Genomic DNA, 21568 nt, shown 5'->3' with positions numbered 1-21568 from the left:
AGGCTGCCAGTCCACATAGGGGCTACCAATAGTCAATCATAACCCTTATTTGTCAGCACAGAGGAACATTTTTCATGCTTGTGTTGCTCCCCAACTCTTTTTACATCTGAATGTTGCTCATGTGTGGAAAAAGGTTGGGGACCCCTGCCCTATAGTAATGGTTTTCTCCAACAGTAGGCCACATTTATGGTGAATCATCACATGGTCCTTCATAAACAAGGGTTGTCCCTACGGTATTTATCTGGCCTTTAATAATTACTGCATACAGTTCTTTCGAGAAGATCTCTCACAGTATAGAACGTGGCATGGCTTCCTCCGTGATTAAAGTGCTACATAGCTACAAGGGATCTCTCGCAATAAATAAGGTAGTAATCCAACTATCATAGTAATAACCATTTATAGTCTGTGTAGTCTCTACAGTAGTCTGTGTAGTCTCTACAGCTTAATCCCAAGTAATAGGAAATCTCCATGGTAATGTTATGTTCCGTAGTGGAAGTAGCACTTTTATCATGTGGATTGGATCAGATTAGTGTTATCTAAGAAAAAGACCGTGCTAAAGAGAAATTACAGCGGCAGTGAAAGCAAAGGGCAGAAATATGTAATCTGTCATTTTGGAAGACCAAGATAATATAATAATCTACATTCTTGGAATCGAGTGCCATTGAGGGGAATACCACCTACGGTCCAGGAAAGTAACTAGTGATAGAGACACATAAAGCACAGAGATATAAATATCATATATGGTGGTTGATCTATTTAGTCACAGACCGAGAGAGAGAGATCGAGATCCAGACAATTGAAGCTGTTGGCTGTACAGAACCTTTAGGCAACCCCTGTCAATGCAGTGCAATCCCATTGGTTGTGCTAAAATCACATTGGCAAGATGAAATAATGAACAGAGCAAGCTCAAATAAAGCTCCTATTAATACAGTGAGATGTTCTACTCAATATGTCAAACATTATTTCTGTCCTCCAAGGGAAAAATTCCAGTTGCACCCTGTCCAAAGTTCAATGAATTTACCAGTGTCTAGACCCAGATAAATACTGGGCATGTGTGTCTGTCCAAGTGCTATAAGAGATCCAGTCTGATTCGAAACTCTATGTTTCTCTTATTTAACCTCTATTTCATAGTTTTAGCAACATGGTCAGATGTCCACGGGTCATAACAATAAATTACCTGATTAACATATTCCTTCACTATGTTCCATGAGCGAAGAAGAATGAGAGGAGATGTTGGAAGAGGAATGTTCAGTAGTATATACAACACTGAAATAAAGTGATTGCGTTTGCCAAATTGATGTTCTCCTCCACCATTCTGCTCCATCTTTGGTGATGCTCAGTGGGTTGAAAGTCTTCTCTTCAACTCAAACGATTTTGTCTCATTAGTGGGACAATAGAAGATGGTGGTCCAGCTTTACCCAAAAAGGGGTGCTTAAGAAGCTCATTAGCTGATGCTCTTTGGCTGGGATCTCTGACGAGAAGCCGATCCAAAAATCCCTTTAGTAATGGAGATACCTACAAAGATAAATGTAATGATTTAATAGCAAATTGACAAAAATAGGCAACACACCACATATTTGCAAAAACGGTTCATTTTACCTAACAAAATGATCAGTCTGTGTAATATTTAGTAATGTGCTGTATCTCCTGGATTCCGTTTGGGGCTCTTCTACATCCAAGCTTTTAATGGCAGTATTCTGCCAAATTAGAGTGCCTGGCTAGAAGGTTTTTTCAGTGAGAAAATGTTCAAATGTTTGGCATTAGCCTTAGAGTAAAGAGTACAATGCACAAAGATATCTCATCGCTTGGCTATACTGACAAATTGTAGGTGATTCCCATACAAAGTAGGAATGCACCAAATCCACTATTTGGGATTCGGCCGAATCCCCGAATCCTTTGTGAAAGATTTGGCCGAATACCGAACTGAATCCTAATTTGCATATGCAAATGAGGGGCACGAAGGAAAAAAGGGGGGGATAAATTTTACTTCCTTATTTTGTGACGAAATGACACATGAGTTCACCCCTTGCCCCTAATTTGCATACGCAAATTAGGATTTGGTTCGGCAAGACACAAGGATTCTGCCAAATCGAATCTTGCTGAAAAAGGCCGAATCCTGGCCAAATCCCGAACTGAATCCTGGATTTGGTGCATCCCTCATACAAAGCGAATAGGGGGTAATTTCAAGAATCTTTCATTATACAAAAAAATGTATTTTGGGTGGAGGACCCCTTTGAAGGGATACTGTCAGTTAATAGTGCTGCTCCAACAGAACTCTGCACTGAAATCCATTTCTTAAAAGAGCAGATTCTTTCATATTTAATTTTTATATCTGACATGGGGCTAGATATATTGTCAGTTTCCCAGCTGCCCCAGTCATGTGACCTGTGCTCTGATAAACTTCAGTCACTCTTTACTGCTGTACTGCAAGTTGGAGTCATAGCACCCCCTCCCCTTCCTACCTAGCAGCCTAACAACAGAACAATGGGAAGGTAAAGAGATAACAGCTCCCTAAAACAAGATAACAGCTCCCTGGAGGATCTAAGAACAGCACTTAATAGTAAAAGCCAAGTCCCAATGAGACTGATTCAGTTACATTAAAGGGATCCTGTCATCGGAAAACATGTTTTTTTTCAAAACGCATCAGTTAATAGAATAGTGCTACTCCAGCAGAATTCTGCAGTGAAATCCATTTCTCAAAAGAGCAAACAGATTTTGTTATATTCAATTTTGAAATCTGACATGGGGTTAGACATTTTGTCAATTTCCCAGCTGCCCCTGGTCATGTGACTTGTGCCTGCACTTTAGGAGAGAAATGCTTTCTGGCAGGCTGCTGTTTTTCCTTCTCAATGTAACTGAATGTGTCTCAGTGAGACATGGGTTTTTACTATTGAGTGTTGTTCTTAGATCTACCAGGCAGCTGTTATCTTGTGTTAGGAAGCTGTTATCTGGTTACCTTCCCATTGTTCTTTTGTTTGGCTGCTGGGGGGGGGGAAAGGGATGGGGGTGATATCACTCCACTTGCAGTACAGCAGTAAAGAGTGACTGAAGTGTATCAGAGCACAAGTCACATGACTTGGGGCAGCTGGGAAATTGACAATATGTCTAGCATTTTAAAATGTAAAATGGTTTACCTTCTGTGCATTTTTAAGCTTGGGAGGAAGATTGTCACGAATCATTTTCATTGCCTTTAGTGGGGGCTCATTAAAATAAGGAGGCTCTCCATCCACCATCTCGATCATCATTATCCCAAGAGACCAAATATCCACCTGAAAGCGAGGACAAAATAGAAGGTTCAGCACAGGTAAGGATGCAATCAGAGTTTACCTCTGCCTCACAACACTTAGCACTTTACCTCTGGTCCATATGGCAACCGTGATATTAGTTCTGGAGCCATCCAGTAAGGCGTGCCAACTAAGGATTTGCGACGAGGCACCTCCTTATTAACTTGGGCACAGAATCCAAAATCTGAAAGTTTCACCTATTAAACAGTGGGAGATTTCAAATGTGAATATGAGTGAGAGAACAACAATACAGAGGTAATTTGCAGGAGTAAATATGAAAACCACTATGAATGAAACATTTTTATTGTGGTAGCAATTCAGGAATAAAAAAAACACATTCGTTTGCGCAAAACCACAGGAGTGTCATAATTAGGGATGCACCTATTCCAGGATTCCAGGATTCATTTCGGGATTCGGCCTTTTTCAGCAGGATTTGGCTGAACCGAATCCGAATTTGCATATGTAAATTAGGTGTGGGAAGGGAAATCACGTGACTTTTCGTCTCAAAACAAGGAAGTAAAACATTAGGGGGCACATTTACTAAGGGTTGACATGAATTTTCAAATTTAAAAACTTCGCATTTCAAAGTAATTTTTGGGTACTTCGACCATCGAATAGGCCAAATTCGACTCGAAAATACTTTGAATATTCGACCATTCGAAAATCGAAGTACTATCCCTTTAAAAAACTTTGAATTTGACACTAAGCTACTTTAAACCTGCCGAATTGCTATTTTAGCCTATGAGGACCTCCTACAACTCATAGGCAGTTTTGGCTAAGTTTTTAGAAGTGATAGTTTTGGTTTTTTTTGAAAATCGATTTCTACGATCGATCGAACGATTTTAATTTGATCGAAAACAAAAATAGCTCGAAATTCGAATTTTTTTCATTCGAAAATTCACCTCGACCCATGATAAATCTGCCCCTAAAAAGCACTTGCAGTGCAAGATACTAAGCAGCACTTTACCCGTCCGTCATTTGTCAGCAGTATGGAATCGCTCTTAATATCTCGGTGAATGACCCCTTGAGCATGAAGTACAGACAAAGCTTTGAGCACAGACACACATACAGCAGCAATCTGTTCTTCGTTCATCCTAGAGAAAGACAACGTCATTTTAGATATGAGGAGTCGCTGAAACTTATTTTAAATCAGTAATTAAAACACTCCATTATTCAAATTATTCAAATTTTATTATTCAATTATTTTTCACAGTTTAAAAAAATAAACTGTATATGAGGTGGTATTTGGTTCATCAACATTAAAGGACCAGTTACATAACAAAAAAATTGTTTCTTTTTAACGAAAATAAAACACCAAGACCGTTTTAACTATTTTTATTACTAAGAATTACTTACCGATTCTCTGCATGAGCTCCTCTACACAAAAGGCAACAGGGCGACAATCCATCGTGCAGTGCTCGATTTCTCCTCCCTGGCTATCTCCTATAGGCAGGGAGGAGAAATTGAGCGCCGCACAATGGATCGTCTCCCTGTTGCTATGTGATTTAAAAGTTAAAACTGTCTTGGTGTTTTATTTTCGTTAAAAAGAAATTTTTTTATGTTACTGGTCCTTTAATAAAGGCAAATAGAAGTGTCACAAATAATGGTGTGCAATTTCCTGATGTAGCACCATAATCTTATCATGGGAAAAAAATGTTTTTTTTCCTTCAAAACACGTCAGTTAATAGTGCTGCTCCAGAAGAATTCTGCACTGAAATATGTTTTTCAAAAGAGCAAACAGATTTTTATATCTTTAATTTTGAAATCTGACATGGGACTAGACATTTTGTCCGTTTCCCAGCTGCCCCCAGTCATGTGTCTTGTGCTCTGATAAACTTCAGTCGCTCTTTACTGCTGTACTGCAAGTTGGAGTGATATCACCCCTCCCTTCCCCCCCAGCAGCCTAACAACAGAACAATGGGAAATTAACCAGATAGCAGCTCCCTAACACAAGATAACAGCTGCCTGGTAGATCTAAAAACTAGGGATGCACCAAATGCAGGATTCGGTTCGGGATTCGGCCAGGATTCTGGCTTTTTCAGCAGGATTCGGCCGAATCCTTTTGCCCGGCGGGAAAAGAAACCTAATTTGCATTTGCAAATTAGGAACGGGGAGGGAAATTGTGTGACTTTTTGTCACAAAGCATGGAAGTAAAAAATGTTTTCCCCTTTCCATCCTTAATTTGCATATGTGGATCGTATTCGTCTGAATCTTTCGCAAAGGATTCGAGGGTTCGGCCGAATCCAAAACAGTGGATTTGGTTCATTCCTACTAAGAACAGCACTCAATAGTAAGATCCAGGTCCCACTGCGACATATTCAGTTACAAGGGCTACTTTAAAAATCACTCTCTATTAAAGAGCAGACATTAGAGTGCAAAATGATTGCTTTAATTGAGGCTCTGTACATAGATATAAAATGTAACTTTTAGGGTAAGGCCAGACGAGGAGATTCGGGGAGATTTTGTCGCCTGGCGACTTATCGCCACGTCTTTTGCACGACTATCTCCCTGAACTGCCTCAGCGTTTTTTCCCCATAGGCTACAGCGCAAAATCGCCTGCGCTAATGCACACGCGCCGATGCGTTTTCAATAGTCGCCCAAAGGCAACTGTAGCCTATGGGGAAAAAACGCTGAGGCAGTTCGGGGAGATAGACGTGGCGATAAGTCGCCAGGCGACAAAATCTCCCCGAATCTCCTCGTCTGGCCTTACCCTTAGGATAGGACTGTTGCATGGTGCTTATGCCACATCAACTAATGTTTTACAACCTGTGTTATTTATATCCTTGAGAAGCTGCAAATTTTGCATATCACAAGTGTGATGCGAGTGTACCAAAAGAGGTACAGATGTGCAGATACCTAATTAAGGGTTTACTGTGCTGAGAGTGGAAAGAAATGAAAGCCGTTTGTGCACAGAGCATCCTATGCATATGCCCCAACACCCAGCATGTTTTTATACACTGTCCTATTTACCTGGTGTGTGTTACAATGTCAGTAAGGGCGCCTCCTTCCAGGAACTCCATAATGACCCATAGCTCATCGCCCACAAGGTAACTGTTGTACATCTCAACCACATTCTCGTGTTGGTAATCCCTCATTATAACAACCTGCAGGAGAAAACATGAAGTCGACAATTTAGAAGAAACTACAAAGCACGCTGAATTTGAACACAGCAAAAGATGGCACTCGGATTTCTAAAGCATGATTTTTTTGTGTTCAGAAATGGAAATATTTTTTCAGTTTAAAGGGATACTGTCAAGGGAAAAAACATTTTTTTCAAAACGCATCAGTTAATAGTGCTGCAGACTTCTGCACTGAAATACATTTCTCAAAAGAGCAAACATTTTTTTATATTTAATTTTGAAATCTGACATGGGGCTACACATAGTGTCAGCTTCCCAGCTGCCCCCAGTCATGTGCTCTGATAAACTTCAGTCACTCTTTACTGCTGTATTGCAAGTTGGAGTGATATCAGCTCCCTTCCTCCTCCCCCCCCCCGACCCCAGCAGCCTAACAACAGAACAATGGGAAGGTAACCAGATAGCAGCTCCCTAAAGCTGGCCATAGATGTTGAGATTTTTAAAAGATCAGATCCTGGTCGTGAGACCACGATCTTCTCAGAACGATCGTACGATCGTACGAATTTACCATCAACTAAAAAGACCAATTTACCAGGAAAACAAAGGGGAGCTGCCTGCTTGGCCGTGCAAACATAGAGAGATTGCACTGGGACCGACAAAGATTTTTTGACCTGGCCGATCAATTTCCCGACAGATGTCGGCCGAAAAATCGTAAGATGTACGATCGTTCGAATACCGCTAATCGCACGATAATTTCGAAGGATTGGTCGGGCTTCCCTAAAATCGGTCGTTCGGCAAGAAGAATCGTCGCGTCTATGGGGAGCTTTACACAAGATAACAGCTGCCTGGTAGATCTAAGAACAACACTCAATAGTAAAATACAGGTCCCACTGTGACACATTCAGTTACATTGAGTAGGAGAAACAACAGCCTCCCAGAAAGCAGTTCCATCCTAAAGTGCTGGCTCTTTATGAAAGAACAAGAACAGGCAAAATGACCTGAGATGGCTTCCTACAATCCAATATTACAACTAAAAAAAATGCACTTGCTGGTTCAGGAATTAAATTTTATATTGTAGAGTGAATTATTAGTGTAAACTGTGGAATTTAGAAATAAAAACGACATCATAAAAATCAGGACAGAATACCTTTAATTAATGCATATCTCACCTCATTGAAGAGCAGTTCCCGCCTCTGTTGTTTTCGAAGGTCCATTTTTTTTACAGCAACAAGTTTTCCACTGCTCTTTATGGTAGCAATACAAACAATTCCTGTTGAGCCCTCTCCAATTTTAATAAAGTTATCTAGGTATGTCCTTGGATCCCCAGGATTCACAACCATTTGCAGGGCTGCCCGAAACTGCTCGTGGGACACTCGCTGTGGCTCCCTCTGTGGAGAACGAGGCTGGGAAGGATGCTGGGTCTGAACAGAATGGGCAAGCTGGGGATCTGAGCTGTGTGGAGCAAGCAAAGTAGGATGAGGCTTTTCTGGAAGCTTGGGCTTAACTTGTCCTTGCTGAGGACGGGAAGAGCCTTTGCTGGCAGTGCTTTTGGAGTCAAGTGGAACAGTAGAACGGGAATCAGACACCTAAACAGCAATCAGTAAAAATTCAGTAAGGATATTAAATGTATTCTACAGTCGGCAGTCATTGGGGGCCTTTCCGAAACCTTGTTTCTATGCCTGTAATAAATAAAGGAATATGATGCACTCACTGTAACATCATACAATTCGTGGACTTTAACTCTGTACTTTTCTCTATTCATTAAATTCTATGGGGGGAATTTACAAAAGCAGAGATAGCCCATTTTTTGAGTAAAAGTGGTGGTAAACTGGAGTAAAGCACTTTCTGCATAGTCACAAACAGAAATCCGCCTAAATTCCGACACTTTTCATGTTTTAGTGAAAGAAAGACAGTTTACAGACACTTTTATGAATGTCTTTCAAACAACATAAAAATGGTGCAAAAACAACATTTTAAACGACATTTTCTCCCAACATTTTAAAAATGGAGTAAAGCTCAGTACTCGTCTTCTCCATGTGTCAGATCAATTCTAAAATCATCTGCTCTGCTTTTTGTTCAGCCAATCTACATTTCACACTTCTTGTAGGTGCCTCATTGGGGAATTATTATCATATTAATAGGGATTAGCATTTTATAGTCAGGGCACAAGTTTGTGTCTAACCCTATAGGTGTAAAGCCTCATTAATAAAGCAAGTAAAACACATTTTACTAGTTTTAGCTTAATGAATGAGGCAATATTAGCAATTTGAGTGAATAAATTATCTAAAGGAAATGTTGTTTTAGCAGCAATTAGACACTTGACCTAAGATAATAAAACATATTTCTTATACAAATCCCTATATTGTGCAAAATAGCATTTCTTGAATTCAGACCCTTTTATCTTGTTACAAAAGTGGAATTACACAAACATGTAGGCAGATTTAGAAAGCCCAGCTTATCCTGAAAAAAACAGAACCATTTATGAACTGGTGACTACATCTTATCCCATACATAGAGCTTTACTACGTGGATGGGTTTCTTTTTAAAAGGGAAGGGGGTGGGGGTAAATTTGTTAGGAACCCTGCAGTGATTATAATCGCTTACCTGATACCATAGTGTTGATGATCCTGTTTGCTAAAAACTGCATCAGCTCGGGGTACTACTGTAGGGTGCCATGTCTCCCCCTTCTTACACTTTGGGAATCCCTGTACAGTGCTAGGCCAGCTGAACATGGGCAGTACAGCAAAAAAGGACAAATTGAGTGGTGCTTCAGCATTACAAAGTAAATAGCTCACCAAGTCGATCGTGTGGTCCTGGTGCACCAGCCCCAGACCCCCAGCTTCAGGGAGCAGCAAAACAGCAAAGAGAAAGGGCTATCCTGTACTCACAGGAATCCACAGGGCCAAAAGTATAAGGTACGAAATGCGTAGGGCCTATGGAGATGTATTTATACTTTTAATTATGATCAATAAAGACTTATTTTTTTAATTTGTACTTTTGGCCCTGTGAATTCTTCTGAGTGCCGGATATCCCTCTCTCTTTACTGTACATATCAGACAGCTTTTTGTTTCAACTTTTCCCTGCATGCGCACAGTGCCCTTGGCTGCAAAGTATTAGTGGGGGACAAAAGAAGAAGGCAATATGGGACTCCTACATTAGCACCCCAGGCCAGTGCAGTTTTCAGCTAACAGAACAACTGTCCTAGAGTCTATGGTAAGCAATTATAATCAATGGGAAAGGGATGCCTAAAACATTGGGACCACAATGATTATACGCTTTTGTTAAGAAAAACCTGTAAATAAAAAGTTTTCAATCTTGTTCACTTTCTATTACCTGGTGAGCAGCCCCTCTGCTGGGGTCAGTTTCAGCACGTGGGTAGGTATTGAATGGCCTTCCTGTCTGCGTTTGCTTTACTACTCCATCTGTAGAAGAACTACCATGAGTGTGGATATTGGGCCCAGAGAGTGGCCTCTTGTCCCTGGGAGACTGTGGGCTGCCCACTCCACTAGTGTATGAAGACTTTGGTCTCTTTTCTTCTGCCTTTTCCCTCTTCACCACTTGTTCTGCAGGATCACTATAGCCACGATCATTTCCAGGGTATTCTCGTCTCCCATCACTGTTTTCATGTGATCGGGTGCCTCTTTTCTCAGGTATATCTTTACGATAGTCTGGTGGTGGTGGTCGGTGCTTGTTGCTTGGCTCTTGTCCTTGTGGTTGCCGGGGGGCCGCCATGTGTTCTTCTCTTTGTTTCTCTCTTCTCTGATGCTCTGCTCTGTTTCTCTGTCCATCTTCCCTTTGCTGCCTTACACGGACTTCACTCATACCATTTTCCTGGTGAAACCGGTTCTCTCTGGGTTGACATGGGGGACTTTCTCTACGCAGAGAGTTCGACCGGCAAACTGACATGGCATCAAACTCATCAAGGAGCCATGCCAAGGACCCATCCAGCGACAACTTGTTCCCACGTACAATAGTCTAAGGAATACATTTATAATTCTCAGTTATGATCAGCTTTACACTGAAGCTCACATTTAGCAAGACAATACAAACTTTACCCTTCAATACATACAGAGCATGAACGCACTCTCACTATGCCAAAACAAACACACAAACACAAAAGTTTCCTGAGAACCTTTTAACGATCACCAGTTTCTTCTATATCTGTGTGTGCTGAGAGATAGTCCGGTTTATCAAGTATGACAGAGATCGATGGAAATCTTTATAAGTGGCTTTGTCTAAGAAAACAAAATATCTGATTCATATGGGAAATTACCTTTTGAGGGACATGCTTAATTGTTGTGATATAGGAGGGGTCAACCAGGGGCTTGGGTCTCTTGGCAGACTCCTCAATTAAGCTTTGCCACTGTCGAGGAAGACCCGTGAACTTCTGTTCCTGCTGATCAAAGCCAGTATGCACCCGGTGTTCAAAATTTGATGGAGCAGAGATCTCAATCCGCTTCTTCTTCTTAGCAAACATGGTAGCTAATGGACCTATAAGAGGCAGATTTTATGAAAATGCATTTAACCAAAAAAGGTGCACAAACAAGGCAATTAAACAGAACAACAGCAACATGAAGTAATAAAGGGGAAAACGCAGAAAAAAATGAAACCCAATGATAATGATAACCCAATCATTGCAATAGACAAAATACTATAACCCAATCATTTCAATAGACAAAATATTACAGTTATTGATCCCAACGAAGAGAAGAAGAAGCACAAAATTACAAAAATATCAAAAAATGTAAGGCGCTTAACCAGAAACCAAGAGTTAAAACATAAAGCATAACAAAACGACCCAATTCCCAATATTTTCAATATGCCAGATATCAATATTTATACTTCCACAAAACAACGTTTATGTGCCTATCCACTTCATGGTAAAACAAAAATAAAATCAGTTCCTAGATTGAAGACAAACCAAAGCGGTCCCCCCCCAAACGGATTGTTGAAATACAAACTGTTAAGAAATTGTGACTTGAGTGTAGCAATTTAATGAAAGATGAACAGACAAATGACCTTATGAAAGTGTAGTAGATGCAACCGCTTTCCAGTATAACTTAGTTGAGTTTCAATCAGAAATAAAAGAGACATGAAAACAACACTATTATTAGAAATTAAAGAAAAGAGACACACAGAAAAGGATCCTGAAAACCTGGAATAAAATTGAGATTTGATATTTGAAGTGTCACAGTCATGTGCACAAGAACAGCAGGGAAAGTTCAACCACAAAGAAATCAGTCAGAGCTTTCCAAGGTTTTCCATGCCAAGGGCCAATTATCCGCTCTTTCACGTGTTTAGGGGCCAGATTAATCTAAATGACTAATGTCATACAGAGTGATGGACAGGCCAGGCCTGAGATGAAGGCACTAGACTTGTTTCAGCATCATCGATTAATATAGTGCCAGCAATTTCCATTCATTTATAACAAACAAGGGTTACGGAACAAACATATGACGAAACTGTGGATGTGATTTTGTTCTATATCCAAATTGTTGGGTTAAAAGGGTCAGGAGTATGCTATTAAATAAAGTAAATGTGGGAATCTGAATATTCAAACTAAACAAAAAATGTATTTCTGAGCATAATGTTGTGACTGTTAGTGAGCCCTAAGAAGGCACAAAAACCGTTACTTTCCTTGCACTGGTGATGGTATGGATAGAAAACGATTCGTTTTATATATAGGGATGCACCGAATCACCGAATCCCCGAATCCTTGGTGAAACACCGAACCCGAATCCTAATTTGTATATGCAAATTAGGGGCAGGAAAGGAAAAAGTGGGGAAAATTCTTCTTTTATGACGAAAAGCCACATGATATCCCAACCCGCCCCTAATTTACATATGCAAATTAGGATTTGGATTCGGTTCGGCCGAATCCGCATCCTGCTGAAAAAAGCAGAATCACGAACCCTATGTTATATATAGCGAAACTCACCCTTATCTTCTATTATTCCAGACATCATAGAGACCGATTATATGACCCAGAATATAAGAAAGATTTCAATGGGGAAATCTCCTTATCCCCTTTCTAATTGGTAGGTAGTATCAGACTGATGTGAGAACATCAAGTAAGAGGGCGCACACCCTTAAAGTTAATTACAAGGTGCTAATCCATAGGAGGCTCCCCATGTGGGTCTCCAAAGCAAACATACAAAAACCCAAGAAACGGATTGCACACTCCGTTTACAAAAATAGAAAAATGTTTATTACTTTAAAAAAAGGGGGGGTTACTAATATTACAAAAATAATTGGTGACCCCAACGCGCTTCGAACATAGTGGTCTTCCTCAGGGGCACAAATAATAAATAATCAGAAAGAAAAAGGCAGGAAAGTATCAGACTGATGTGAACACACAATGGAAGACTTTCTGTTTCTGCTATGTAGGACCTACCGTATATACTCGAGTATAAGCCGAGTTTTTCAGCCCCCAAAATATGCTAAAAAACTCCACCTCGGCTTATACTCGGGTCAAGCGCAAAAACGGTCGCCGGAGCCTAAGAATAGTCGCTGGCGTCCAAGAATAGTCGCTGGCGTCCAAGAATAGTCGCCGGCATACAAGAATAGTCTCCAAGAATATTCGCCGGCGTCCAAGAATGGTCGCCGGCATCCAAAAACGAGACGCCGGCACCTCCAATGGGAGCAGAAACCCTCAATTTTTTGATTGAAACTTACCAGAAGCTGCTGCATTTCTCACCCTAGGCTTATACTCGAGTCAATAAGCTTTCCAAGTTTTTGGAGGTAAAATTAGGTACCTCGGCTTATACTTGGGACGGCTTATACTCGAGTATATACGGTATATGCTTTCTCACACTGCCCCAGCCAGTTTCATGACATTGGAAAAATGGAGGGGAAGGATAGCGGTGTAAAGAAAATGCACAAGGACGCAGGAAAACAAATCATTGTACAGGAGAGAAGCCAAGTAGAGAGAGAAAGGCAGAGCAGGGAGTACTTAGATGAGTAAGAATGTACAGACAGCAGACTGGTTAGTGCAGATGCAGCAGATAGTAAAGGAATTTGCAGGACAGGGAATGTTAGGCTGAAAGCTTTGGATCATCTACAAAGGCTGCAAATATCCAGCTCAGTTCATCTGAGATACAGGAATACACACCCCCTCTTCCTTATTCCCATTGCCATATTAAATCTACAGATGTGGGAACAGGATAGCTTCTATACACATTTATTCAATTCTACAAAGAATGCTGTAAAGACAAAAACTTACATATACTAAGAATACATGTAGGAAAATGCTCCCAAACATGCTCTGTTACTTTCTGAAAAACAGGACTCAGCTTTTAAAAACTTTAATTGAATTTGATTCAAATACGATTCGAATTTGCGCGTCGATCCTATTCACTCGAGTTTGAAAAATTAGCTTTTTATAATAAATTGCAATTGGTTCAATTCGAGTTCATGGGGGTTGATGCAAGTTTAAATGACTCTAGTGAACTCGAAATTGGACCATTAATAAATCTGCCCCTAAGGGGCAGATTTATCAAGGGTCTAAGTGAAAATTCGAATTTCGAATTTTCAAGTTTTCAATCAAGGTTGTCATGATTTTTAGAATGTAGTTTTTATTTCTAAATTACACTGTTTACACTACAAATAATTCACTCTACGATATACATTTCATTCTTGAACCAACAAGTGTATTTTTTTAGTTGTAATATTGGTGTGTAGGTGCATCTCAGGTCATTTTGCCTGGTCATGTGCTTTCAGAAAGAGCCAGCACTTTAGGATGGAACTGCTTTCTGACAGGCTGTTGTTTCTCCTACTCAATGTAACTGAATGTGTCGCAGTGAGACCTGGATTTTACTATTGAGTGTTGTTCTTAGATCTACCAGGCAGCTGCTACCTTATGTTTGGGATCTGGTTACCTTCCCATTGTTCTGTTGTTAGGCTGCTGGGGGGAGGGGGTGATATCACTCCAACTTGCAATACAGCAGTAAAGAGTGACTGAAGTTTATCATAACACAAGTCACATGACTGGGGGCAGCTGGGAAACTGACAATATACTTACTGTAATGGTGAAAAGTCACAACCATACTGGTAAATGAACATTACGGTCTATGATCTCTTGCTAAAAAAAATTATATGCAGGTTGTAAATAGCTCTTGCTATGACTGCCACATTCTGGATAATATTTTAAGGGATACTGTCATGGAAAAAAAAAATTCAAAAAAATTTTGAAATCTGACATGGGTCTAGACATATTGTCATTTTTCCAGCTGCCCCAGTCATGTGACTTGTGCTCTGATAAACTTCAGTCAATCTTTACTGCTGTACTGCAAGTTGGACTGATATCCCGTCCCTTCCTCTCCCCCCCCCCAACAGAACAATAGGAAGGGAACTAGATAGCAGCTCCCTAACCAAAATAACAGCTGCCTGGTATAGCCTGCTATAATGTAAATCGCTTAGTTTTCCAAAGTCACCCAAAGTTGCCTCACGATGAAACTTTGAGCGACTTCGGAAAACGAATCGCTCCGAATGCCATCCCGCCGGGGCACTCACATTTTTCATTGTATAAAGAGTAGCTATCTTAGTTTATTGGTATAGTAAAGATAGTTCTTGCACATGATTAGTAAGCCTTTCACAGAAAAATAGAAACACAGTTTTGATGTAGGTGATCTTAATTTTGTTATAATTAATAAATGAAAGGGGACAATATCTTGGTCACTTGTAAAGGAACATACCACAAGTAAAGGAGTATGAAATATGTAGAAAAGATAAAGCATATATGTATATAGTGATTAATATGGTGCAAACTGTATATGCAGTGCTGTACATAAAGGGAAAATAAAATATGCACAAATAAAAAATGTATTTGAGACAAAGGAGTAATAATGTTGCTGCCGCAGACAGACCCTAACAATCTATAAAAAATATGGGGTAAAAAATAGTAGCAAATGCATCATATATATCCCATTAGATCAAATCAGCTTAAGGTCCCCATAGACTCAAAGATTTCTCTTGCCGTACGACCGATTTTAGCAAATTCCGACCAATCCTTCGAAATTATAGTGTGGTTAGTAGGATTCGAACATCTTACGATTTTTCGGCCGACATCTGTCAGGAAATTGATCGGCCAGGTTAAAAAATCTTTATCGGTCCCAATGCAATCTATCTATGTTTGCAGGGCCAAGCAGGCAGCTCCCCTTTGTTTTCCTGGCAAATTGGTCTTTTTAGTTGATGGACAATTCGTATGATCGTTCCGAGATAATCATGGTCTCACGATGAGGATCGGATCTTTTAAAAATCTCAACATCTATGGCCAGCTTTACACAGTAGAGATTTAAAGGGATAATTTAGTTGCCCTAGTGTAACGGCAGGGCACACAGGCAGATTTGGGGAGATTAGTCGCCCGGCGACAAATCTCATCTTCTTCGGGGGGACTAACCTCCCGAAATGCCTCCCCGTCTTCCCGCCGGCTAAAATGTAAATCGACGGCCGGATGGCACTCATGCGATTAGTTTTCCAAAGTCACCCAAAGTTTCCTCACAAGGCAACTTCGGGCGACTTCGGCAAATGTAGCACTCCGAGTGCCATCCCGTCGGAGATTTAGATTCTAGCCGGCGGGGAGGCAGTTCGGGGAGATTAATCGCCCGAAGAAGAGGCTATTTGTTGAGGGGCGACCAATTTCCCCGAATCTTCTCGTATGTCTCAGCCCTTAAGTGCCATCCCGCCGGCTATTTACATTTTATCCAGCAGGAAGGCAGTTTGGGGTGATTAGTCGCTTTTGGGCTGGACAGAAGTTCAAAACAGTTCTCTTTTAAGGGTCAGTTTCCACTTCTAGCGACCTCGGAAAAACGAATCGCTCCTAGTGCCATCCGACCGGCAATTTTCATTTTAGCCGGGGGGGAATGCAGGGGAGGCAGTACGGGGAGATTAGTTGCCCCGAAGAAAAGGTGTGCCCTGACCCTAAGGGGCATATTTATCGAAGGTCGAAGTTAAAAAAAACTTTGGACTTCGAATTCAAAAAGACCATCGAAAGTGGGCCAAATTTGGCCTACTTCGAATTGTACGATCTTATTTCGAATCAAAGTTTTTTTTAACTTCGACCTTCGATCTCCCAAACTCTCCCAATTGCCTCCATACAGGTTGTATGAGATTTCGACCTTCGAATTTCAAATTCGAATCGAAGTATGACTATTCCCTAGTCGAAAGTACACAAAAAATAGCTCGAAATTCAACGTTTTTCACTTCGAAACTTCACCTCGACCTTTGATAATTCTGCCACTAAGAGTAGACAGATAGAAGATAAAAGCTAAGGGCATTCAAGCCAATGTATCAACACAAGCAGAGTCTTCTGAATGAAATCTCAGGAATGAAACCTGGAAAGCATCCAGCATCCATCCCCCATCACCATCACCACAGCCTGTGATCTCTCACATGTCTCCACAGCAGCTGCTCCAGAGAATGCACCAACACATTCCCTTGCACACTTAGTACTCCCAAATCATCGGAGGCTTCCTACATCTTCTAGGAATTGAAAAAGTGAGTTTGTTTTACATCCATGTTTTCCCGTTATAAAACTTACACCATGATAATGACAACTTACAAAAAGCAAAGTAAACAATCTGTTCTTAATACTGATCCTTAAGATGAAATTGCCGTTTTTTTAAACAACTTTAATCTTGTTATGGGCTGGGGGTGCTAAAACAAAAGACTTCATAGATGATCTAAAGGCCAAAAACACTTAAATAAAACACACTTTAACCAATGTAACATATCCATTTATTTCAGTAATTCTTATTCTAAGCCAAATTAGACAGAGGACAAGTCAAAAAACAGTAAAACTAGTGCTTAAATAATAACCTTTCGAAGTCTGAGAGAAAATAATGAACAAACAAAACTAGAAGCTTCAACAAACTACACTACTGTGCACATTAGTGTCACAAACAAGATAGGCTCATAATAAATTCTAAAAAGTAAGCCCAAACTTCAGGGGGCCCCAAACTGCAATGGGGCGAGGTACTAAAAAGGACGGCACAGTTGGCTGCCAGCCATGGCATAAAAACAAGTTCATGTAGTTATGTAATGCAATTTCTCCACCATTATTCACCTACACGCTTCTACAGCTCAATGAAAATTTAGAATATAAAAGAACAGTAACATAAAAAACGAAAAATAAAAGTGTTTCAGTAATAAAAATATAATACAGTGTTGCCCTGCACTACTGTGTTTGTGACACTACTATAGTTCATATAAATAAGATGTTGTGTAGTAATGGGGGCAGCCATTTTAGGGTGGTGGTACATGGGGAAATTAATCGCCAAGTGACAAATCTTTTCTACTGTGGTTGACTTATATCCCCAAAATGCCTTCCCGCCGGCAAGAATGTGCATCGCTGGCGGGATGGGCGCCACTTCAATTTCTGAAGTCGCCCGAAGTTTTCTTGTGCGGCAACTTCAGAAAACAGAAGCAATTCATATGCCATGCCACCGGTGATTACCATTCTTGCCAGCGGGAAGGCATTTTGGGGAGATTAGTCACCCACAGTAGAGAAAATTTGTCACTTGGCGACTAATCTCTCCTTAGCTTAATCGCCTATTAGAATATTACAGAGCAAGTTACTGGTCAATTGGTCTTCATAATTTTGTAAGTTTCTGACTCACTAGCCTTCCCATTCTGTCAGCCTTTAAACATAAATCCCTCTGGCTGTAGCAGTCAGCCAAAAATCACATGGTCTGTGTTGTTTCAATTGTCATTCTCATTGCTAATCTCTTCATCTTCTAATCTAACTTTCAAACTGTTGCTAGGTTTATGCTAAGACATAATCAGAATTCAGAAAGAAATAATCAGACAATGTAAATCTTAAAAAAAACACGGAAACAAAGACCAACTGCATATTGCCTTAAAGGAACAGTAACACCAAAAACCGAAAGTGTTTTAAAGTAATGAAAATATCATTTAGTGTTGCCCTGCACTGGTAAAACTGGTGTGTTTGCTTCAGAAACTCTACTATAGTTTATATAAACAAGCTGCTGAGTAGCAATGGCGGAAATTGAAAAACGGCTATATGCCACGGGATGAATAATGGATAACAGATAACACCATTATGTTCTACAGAGTTTATCTGCTATCTGCTGTTTAACTTGAGTCTTTTCTCCTTAGAATAGCTGCCCCCATGGCTATAGAGCAGCTTATTTATGTAAACAATAGTAGTGTTTCTGAAGCAAATACAGCAGTTTTACTAGTGCAGGGCAACACTGCATTATATTTTTATTACTTTAAAACAATTACATTTTTTGATGTTACTGGTCCTTTAAAAGAGAACTAAATCTTATCTAAAAAAGTAGCTAGAAAATGCTGTACATGGTGTTTTTGGACTTCTGTCCAACCCAAAGCAACCCCAGCCCTTTAACAGTAAAGATATGTGTCTCTAAGGATGCCCCAGTAACTCCACATCTATTGATTAGTAATACAGATAATTACTACATGGCAGCTCAGAAACCAGTGCAATTAGCATCAGCCCTGTAGCATCAGCTTATATTACAGACAGCGCCGTTTCTGTATCCATTGCCGCCTGAGGCGGCTCCAGTAATGCCGCCCCCCCAGCCCGATTCACGCTAGTGCGGAGAGCGCAATTGCGCTCTCTCGCCCTAGTAAAGCCGAATTTCCGGTTCAAAAACCGGAAATTCGGCTCTTAAAGGCACCAGGAGCGGCTTTTTGCCGCCCCTGGAAACCTAGCTGGCGATGCCGCCTGAGGCGAGCGCCTCAGCTCGCCTCATTGGCGGATCGCCCCTGATTAAAGACCAACCTAATTTTCTGCTGGATAATTAGTGACGAGCCCTAAGCTTAGCTTCTCAACAGCTGCTCAGAGCCCACTGAGCATGTGAGTGTCACAGACACTTTCCAAGATGGTGACCCCCTGTGACAAGTTTGAAGTCCTGGATCATTGCTGCTATTGACAAGCTGAAACTTTAGCCTCGTGCAATAAGTTCACTATATAAAATATATAGCATTTTTAGCCACATTCATTTTTAGGGTTCAGTTCTCCTTTAAAATACTGTTGTTTTGATCATATTAGTAAACGAATGTCATTGGATTGACAGACCGCAGGTCAGAGCTCAGTATACGGCAATTACACTTCGGTGCAGAACTCAGGGGAACGTCCCGTTAATACATAGGCAACTTCTCTTCAATGTAATAACTGGTACGTGCTTTATTTGGCTATTAGAGGGTTTCGTTCCACAGATACTTCGCAAGCAATTCTCCAGCTACACCAACACAAAGAAAGTCAGAATACCTGTACCCCTGACGTCCTCTTACGTTCCTCTATTCGCTGCCGCCATATTGTCCGATAATTTCCAACATCCGGGAGCTCTAAGATCCCTAAGCAACCGCTGCTAGGCAACGCGAAATGCCGCCATCCCATTGGTCCGGAGAGCTGGCAGCGTGTAAGCCCTAAGCAATAGGACGATGGTTAGCGCTGTCAGTCATGAGAGTGTCGGGCTGTTATTGGCTGGAAAAGAATTTGTAAATTGCCTGGGTTAATTTCCTGAAAAAGGCGGTGGTTAGGAGGAAGCGATATTATGTGTAAAGTGTCAGGGAGATCCTGGTTCGTAGGAACGGGGACTTTGAAGGGGAAAGAATTGCGGAAATGTAGTCAGGCTTTATGTTGGCCTATTAGCTGGGTTGTAACAGCATAAAACGCCAACCTCAGTCTTGTTAGAAATCAAACCTTGTACTTTCCTTCCCAGAGCAGGGGTGGAGGCACATGTTTGCACCTGCAATTTAAAGGGAAAACATGTTTTTTTTTTTAAAAAAACCACATCAGTTAATAGTGCTGCTCCAGCAGAATTCTGCACTGAAATCCATTTTTCTAAAGCGCAAACAGATTTTTTTATGTTCAATTTTAAAATCTGACATGGGGCTAGACATATTGTCAGTTTCCCAGCTGCCCCCAGCAGCTGATTTATATAAATTATAGCAGTCTCTATAAAGCAAACACACAACGTTTACCAGTGTAGGGCAGTAGCACATTATATTTTAATTACTTTGATACTCTTTTATCATTTGGTGTTACTGTTCCTTTAAGGACTTCAGATTTTGAGGAAACATTTAGTTTTATTTTTCTAAAGCAGTACTGGATGTGTGTATATTTTTGTTTATATAGCACTACTTATGTACACCACCCTGTACAGCAGAAAACGAACTGGTCATTACAATAATAAATCCAAATCCTAACTATTAAGTACTAATGTCACACAAGCACCCAGAACAAGAACCAAGGTTCTGGTCGCAGCTTGCCCTTTTGCCTATAACAGCTGCCTTTCTTCTCTGGAGGAGCCCTCAGCTACTCAGATGCCAACATGTCTTTACAGAGACAGAACAGGGCTCAGGTGCTGGGCATGCAAGGGAATGGGAGCTAAAACAGATGAACGGGGATCATTCAGAACATAGGAGTCAGGCCGAGGTCAATACCGTGAGAGCAGCGAAGTACAAAATCAGAATCAAAAATTGAGTCAGAACAGGCTACAAGGTTAGGACAGGCACTAAGTATCAAAGTCGAAAACCGACACAGGTCAAACCACAAAAATCGCACCCAGGAGCTATAATCAAACTGCATATGCATTGGGCAACAATTCCAGGTGGTAGCCCCTTTAAATATTGGAATTTTGCTCCGTGCAAGATCACATCATGATGTAGCAACGTTATCGTGTGGGCACAACTACAAAAACCCTAGTGCGCAAGATGTGCTAACCCAGATCCTGCGTGTGTCCCTGTGAACAGAATGATGCACCTCTAGACTACGAGGTACAGTAACCCCTAGGCTTATTCAGGAAGTCTAGGCTATTCAGCATGGATATCAGAGGATGAACCTTGCAAGTAACATAATGTTGTTGCGACAAAACTGCCCAGTGAAATCCGGATGGCAAAGTACAGGTGCAGAGGTTAATGCCTCTTTCAGTAGTTCAAAAGTCTCTACAGCTTCAACCGGTCACATACTTGGATCCTAGGAGGATTGGACCCAGGGATCAAATCAATACCGCAGTCATAGTGCTTTTTCGGAGAAGGCGTCTGTGAAAGCAGAATAGCTTCTAAAAAAAAAAAAAACATTGGTGCCCCCCATAAAAGTTTTTAAAAAAAAAAAAAAAAAAAATCATTGGTGGTCAGGGCCCCCCATAAGTTACAATAAATGTTGGCGCCCCCTTACAAGTTAAAAAAAAACATTGGGGCCCCAGAGAATATTTTCTAAAAAAA

The 21568-nt window shown here is 40.8% G+C and overlaps 1 protein-coding gene across 1 annotated transcript; it reads right to left on the bottom strand.

The window, feature by feature from the left end:
* Positions 1-1099: 1099 nt before the first annotated feature.
* pak4.S (p21 protein (Cdc42/Rac)-activated kinase 4 S homeolog) lies at positions 1100-19766 on the bottom strand. The gene is made up of 9 exons (XM_018233365.2): positions 19611-19766; positions 10635-10852; positions 9695-10336; positions 7531-7947; positions 6255-6388; positions 4252-4378; positions 3356-3481; positions 3135-3269; positions 1100-1515 (listed from the first exon to the last, which is right to left on the bottom strand). Exons 2-9 carry the CDS (start codon positions 10836-10838, stop codon positions 1360-1362), a joined length of 1941 nt encoding a protein of 646 aa, XP_018088854.1. The 5' UTR covers positions 10839-10852; positions 19611-19766; the 3' UTR covers positions 1100-1359.
* Positions 19767-21568: the final 1802 nt, after the last annotated feature.

This window comes from Xenopus laevis, chromosome 8S (genome assembly GCF_017654675.1).
Source record: "Xenopus laevis strain J_2021 chromosome 8S, Xenopus_laevis_v10.1, whole genome shotgun sequence".
Lineage (NCBI taxonomy): Eukaryota > Metazoa > Chordata > Amphibia > Anura > Pipidae > Xenopus > Xenopus laevis.
The sequence above is the reverse complement of the archived record's forward strand: the minus strand, read 5'-3'. Positions and strand labels throughout refer to the sequence as shown.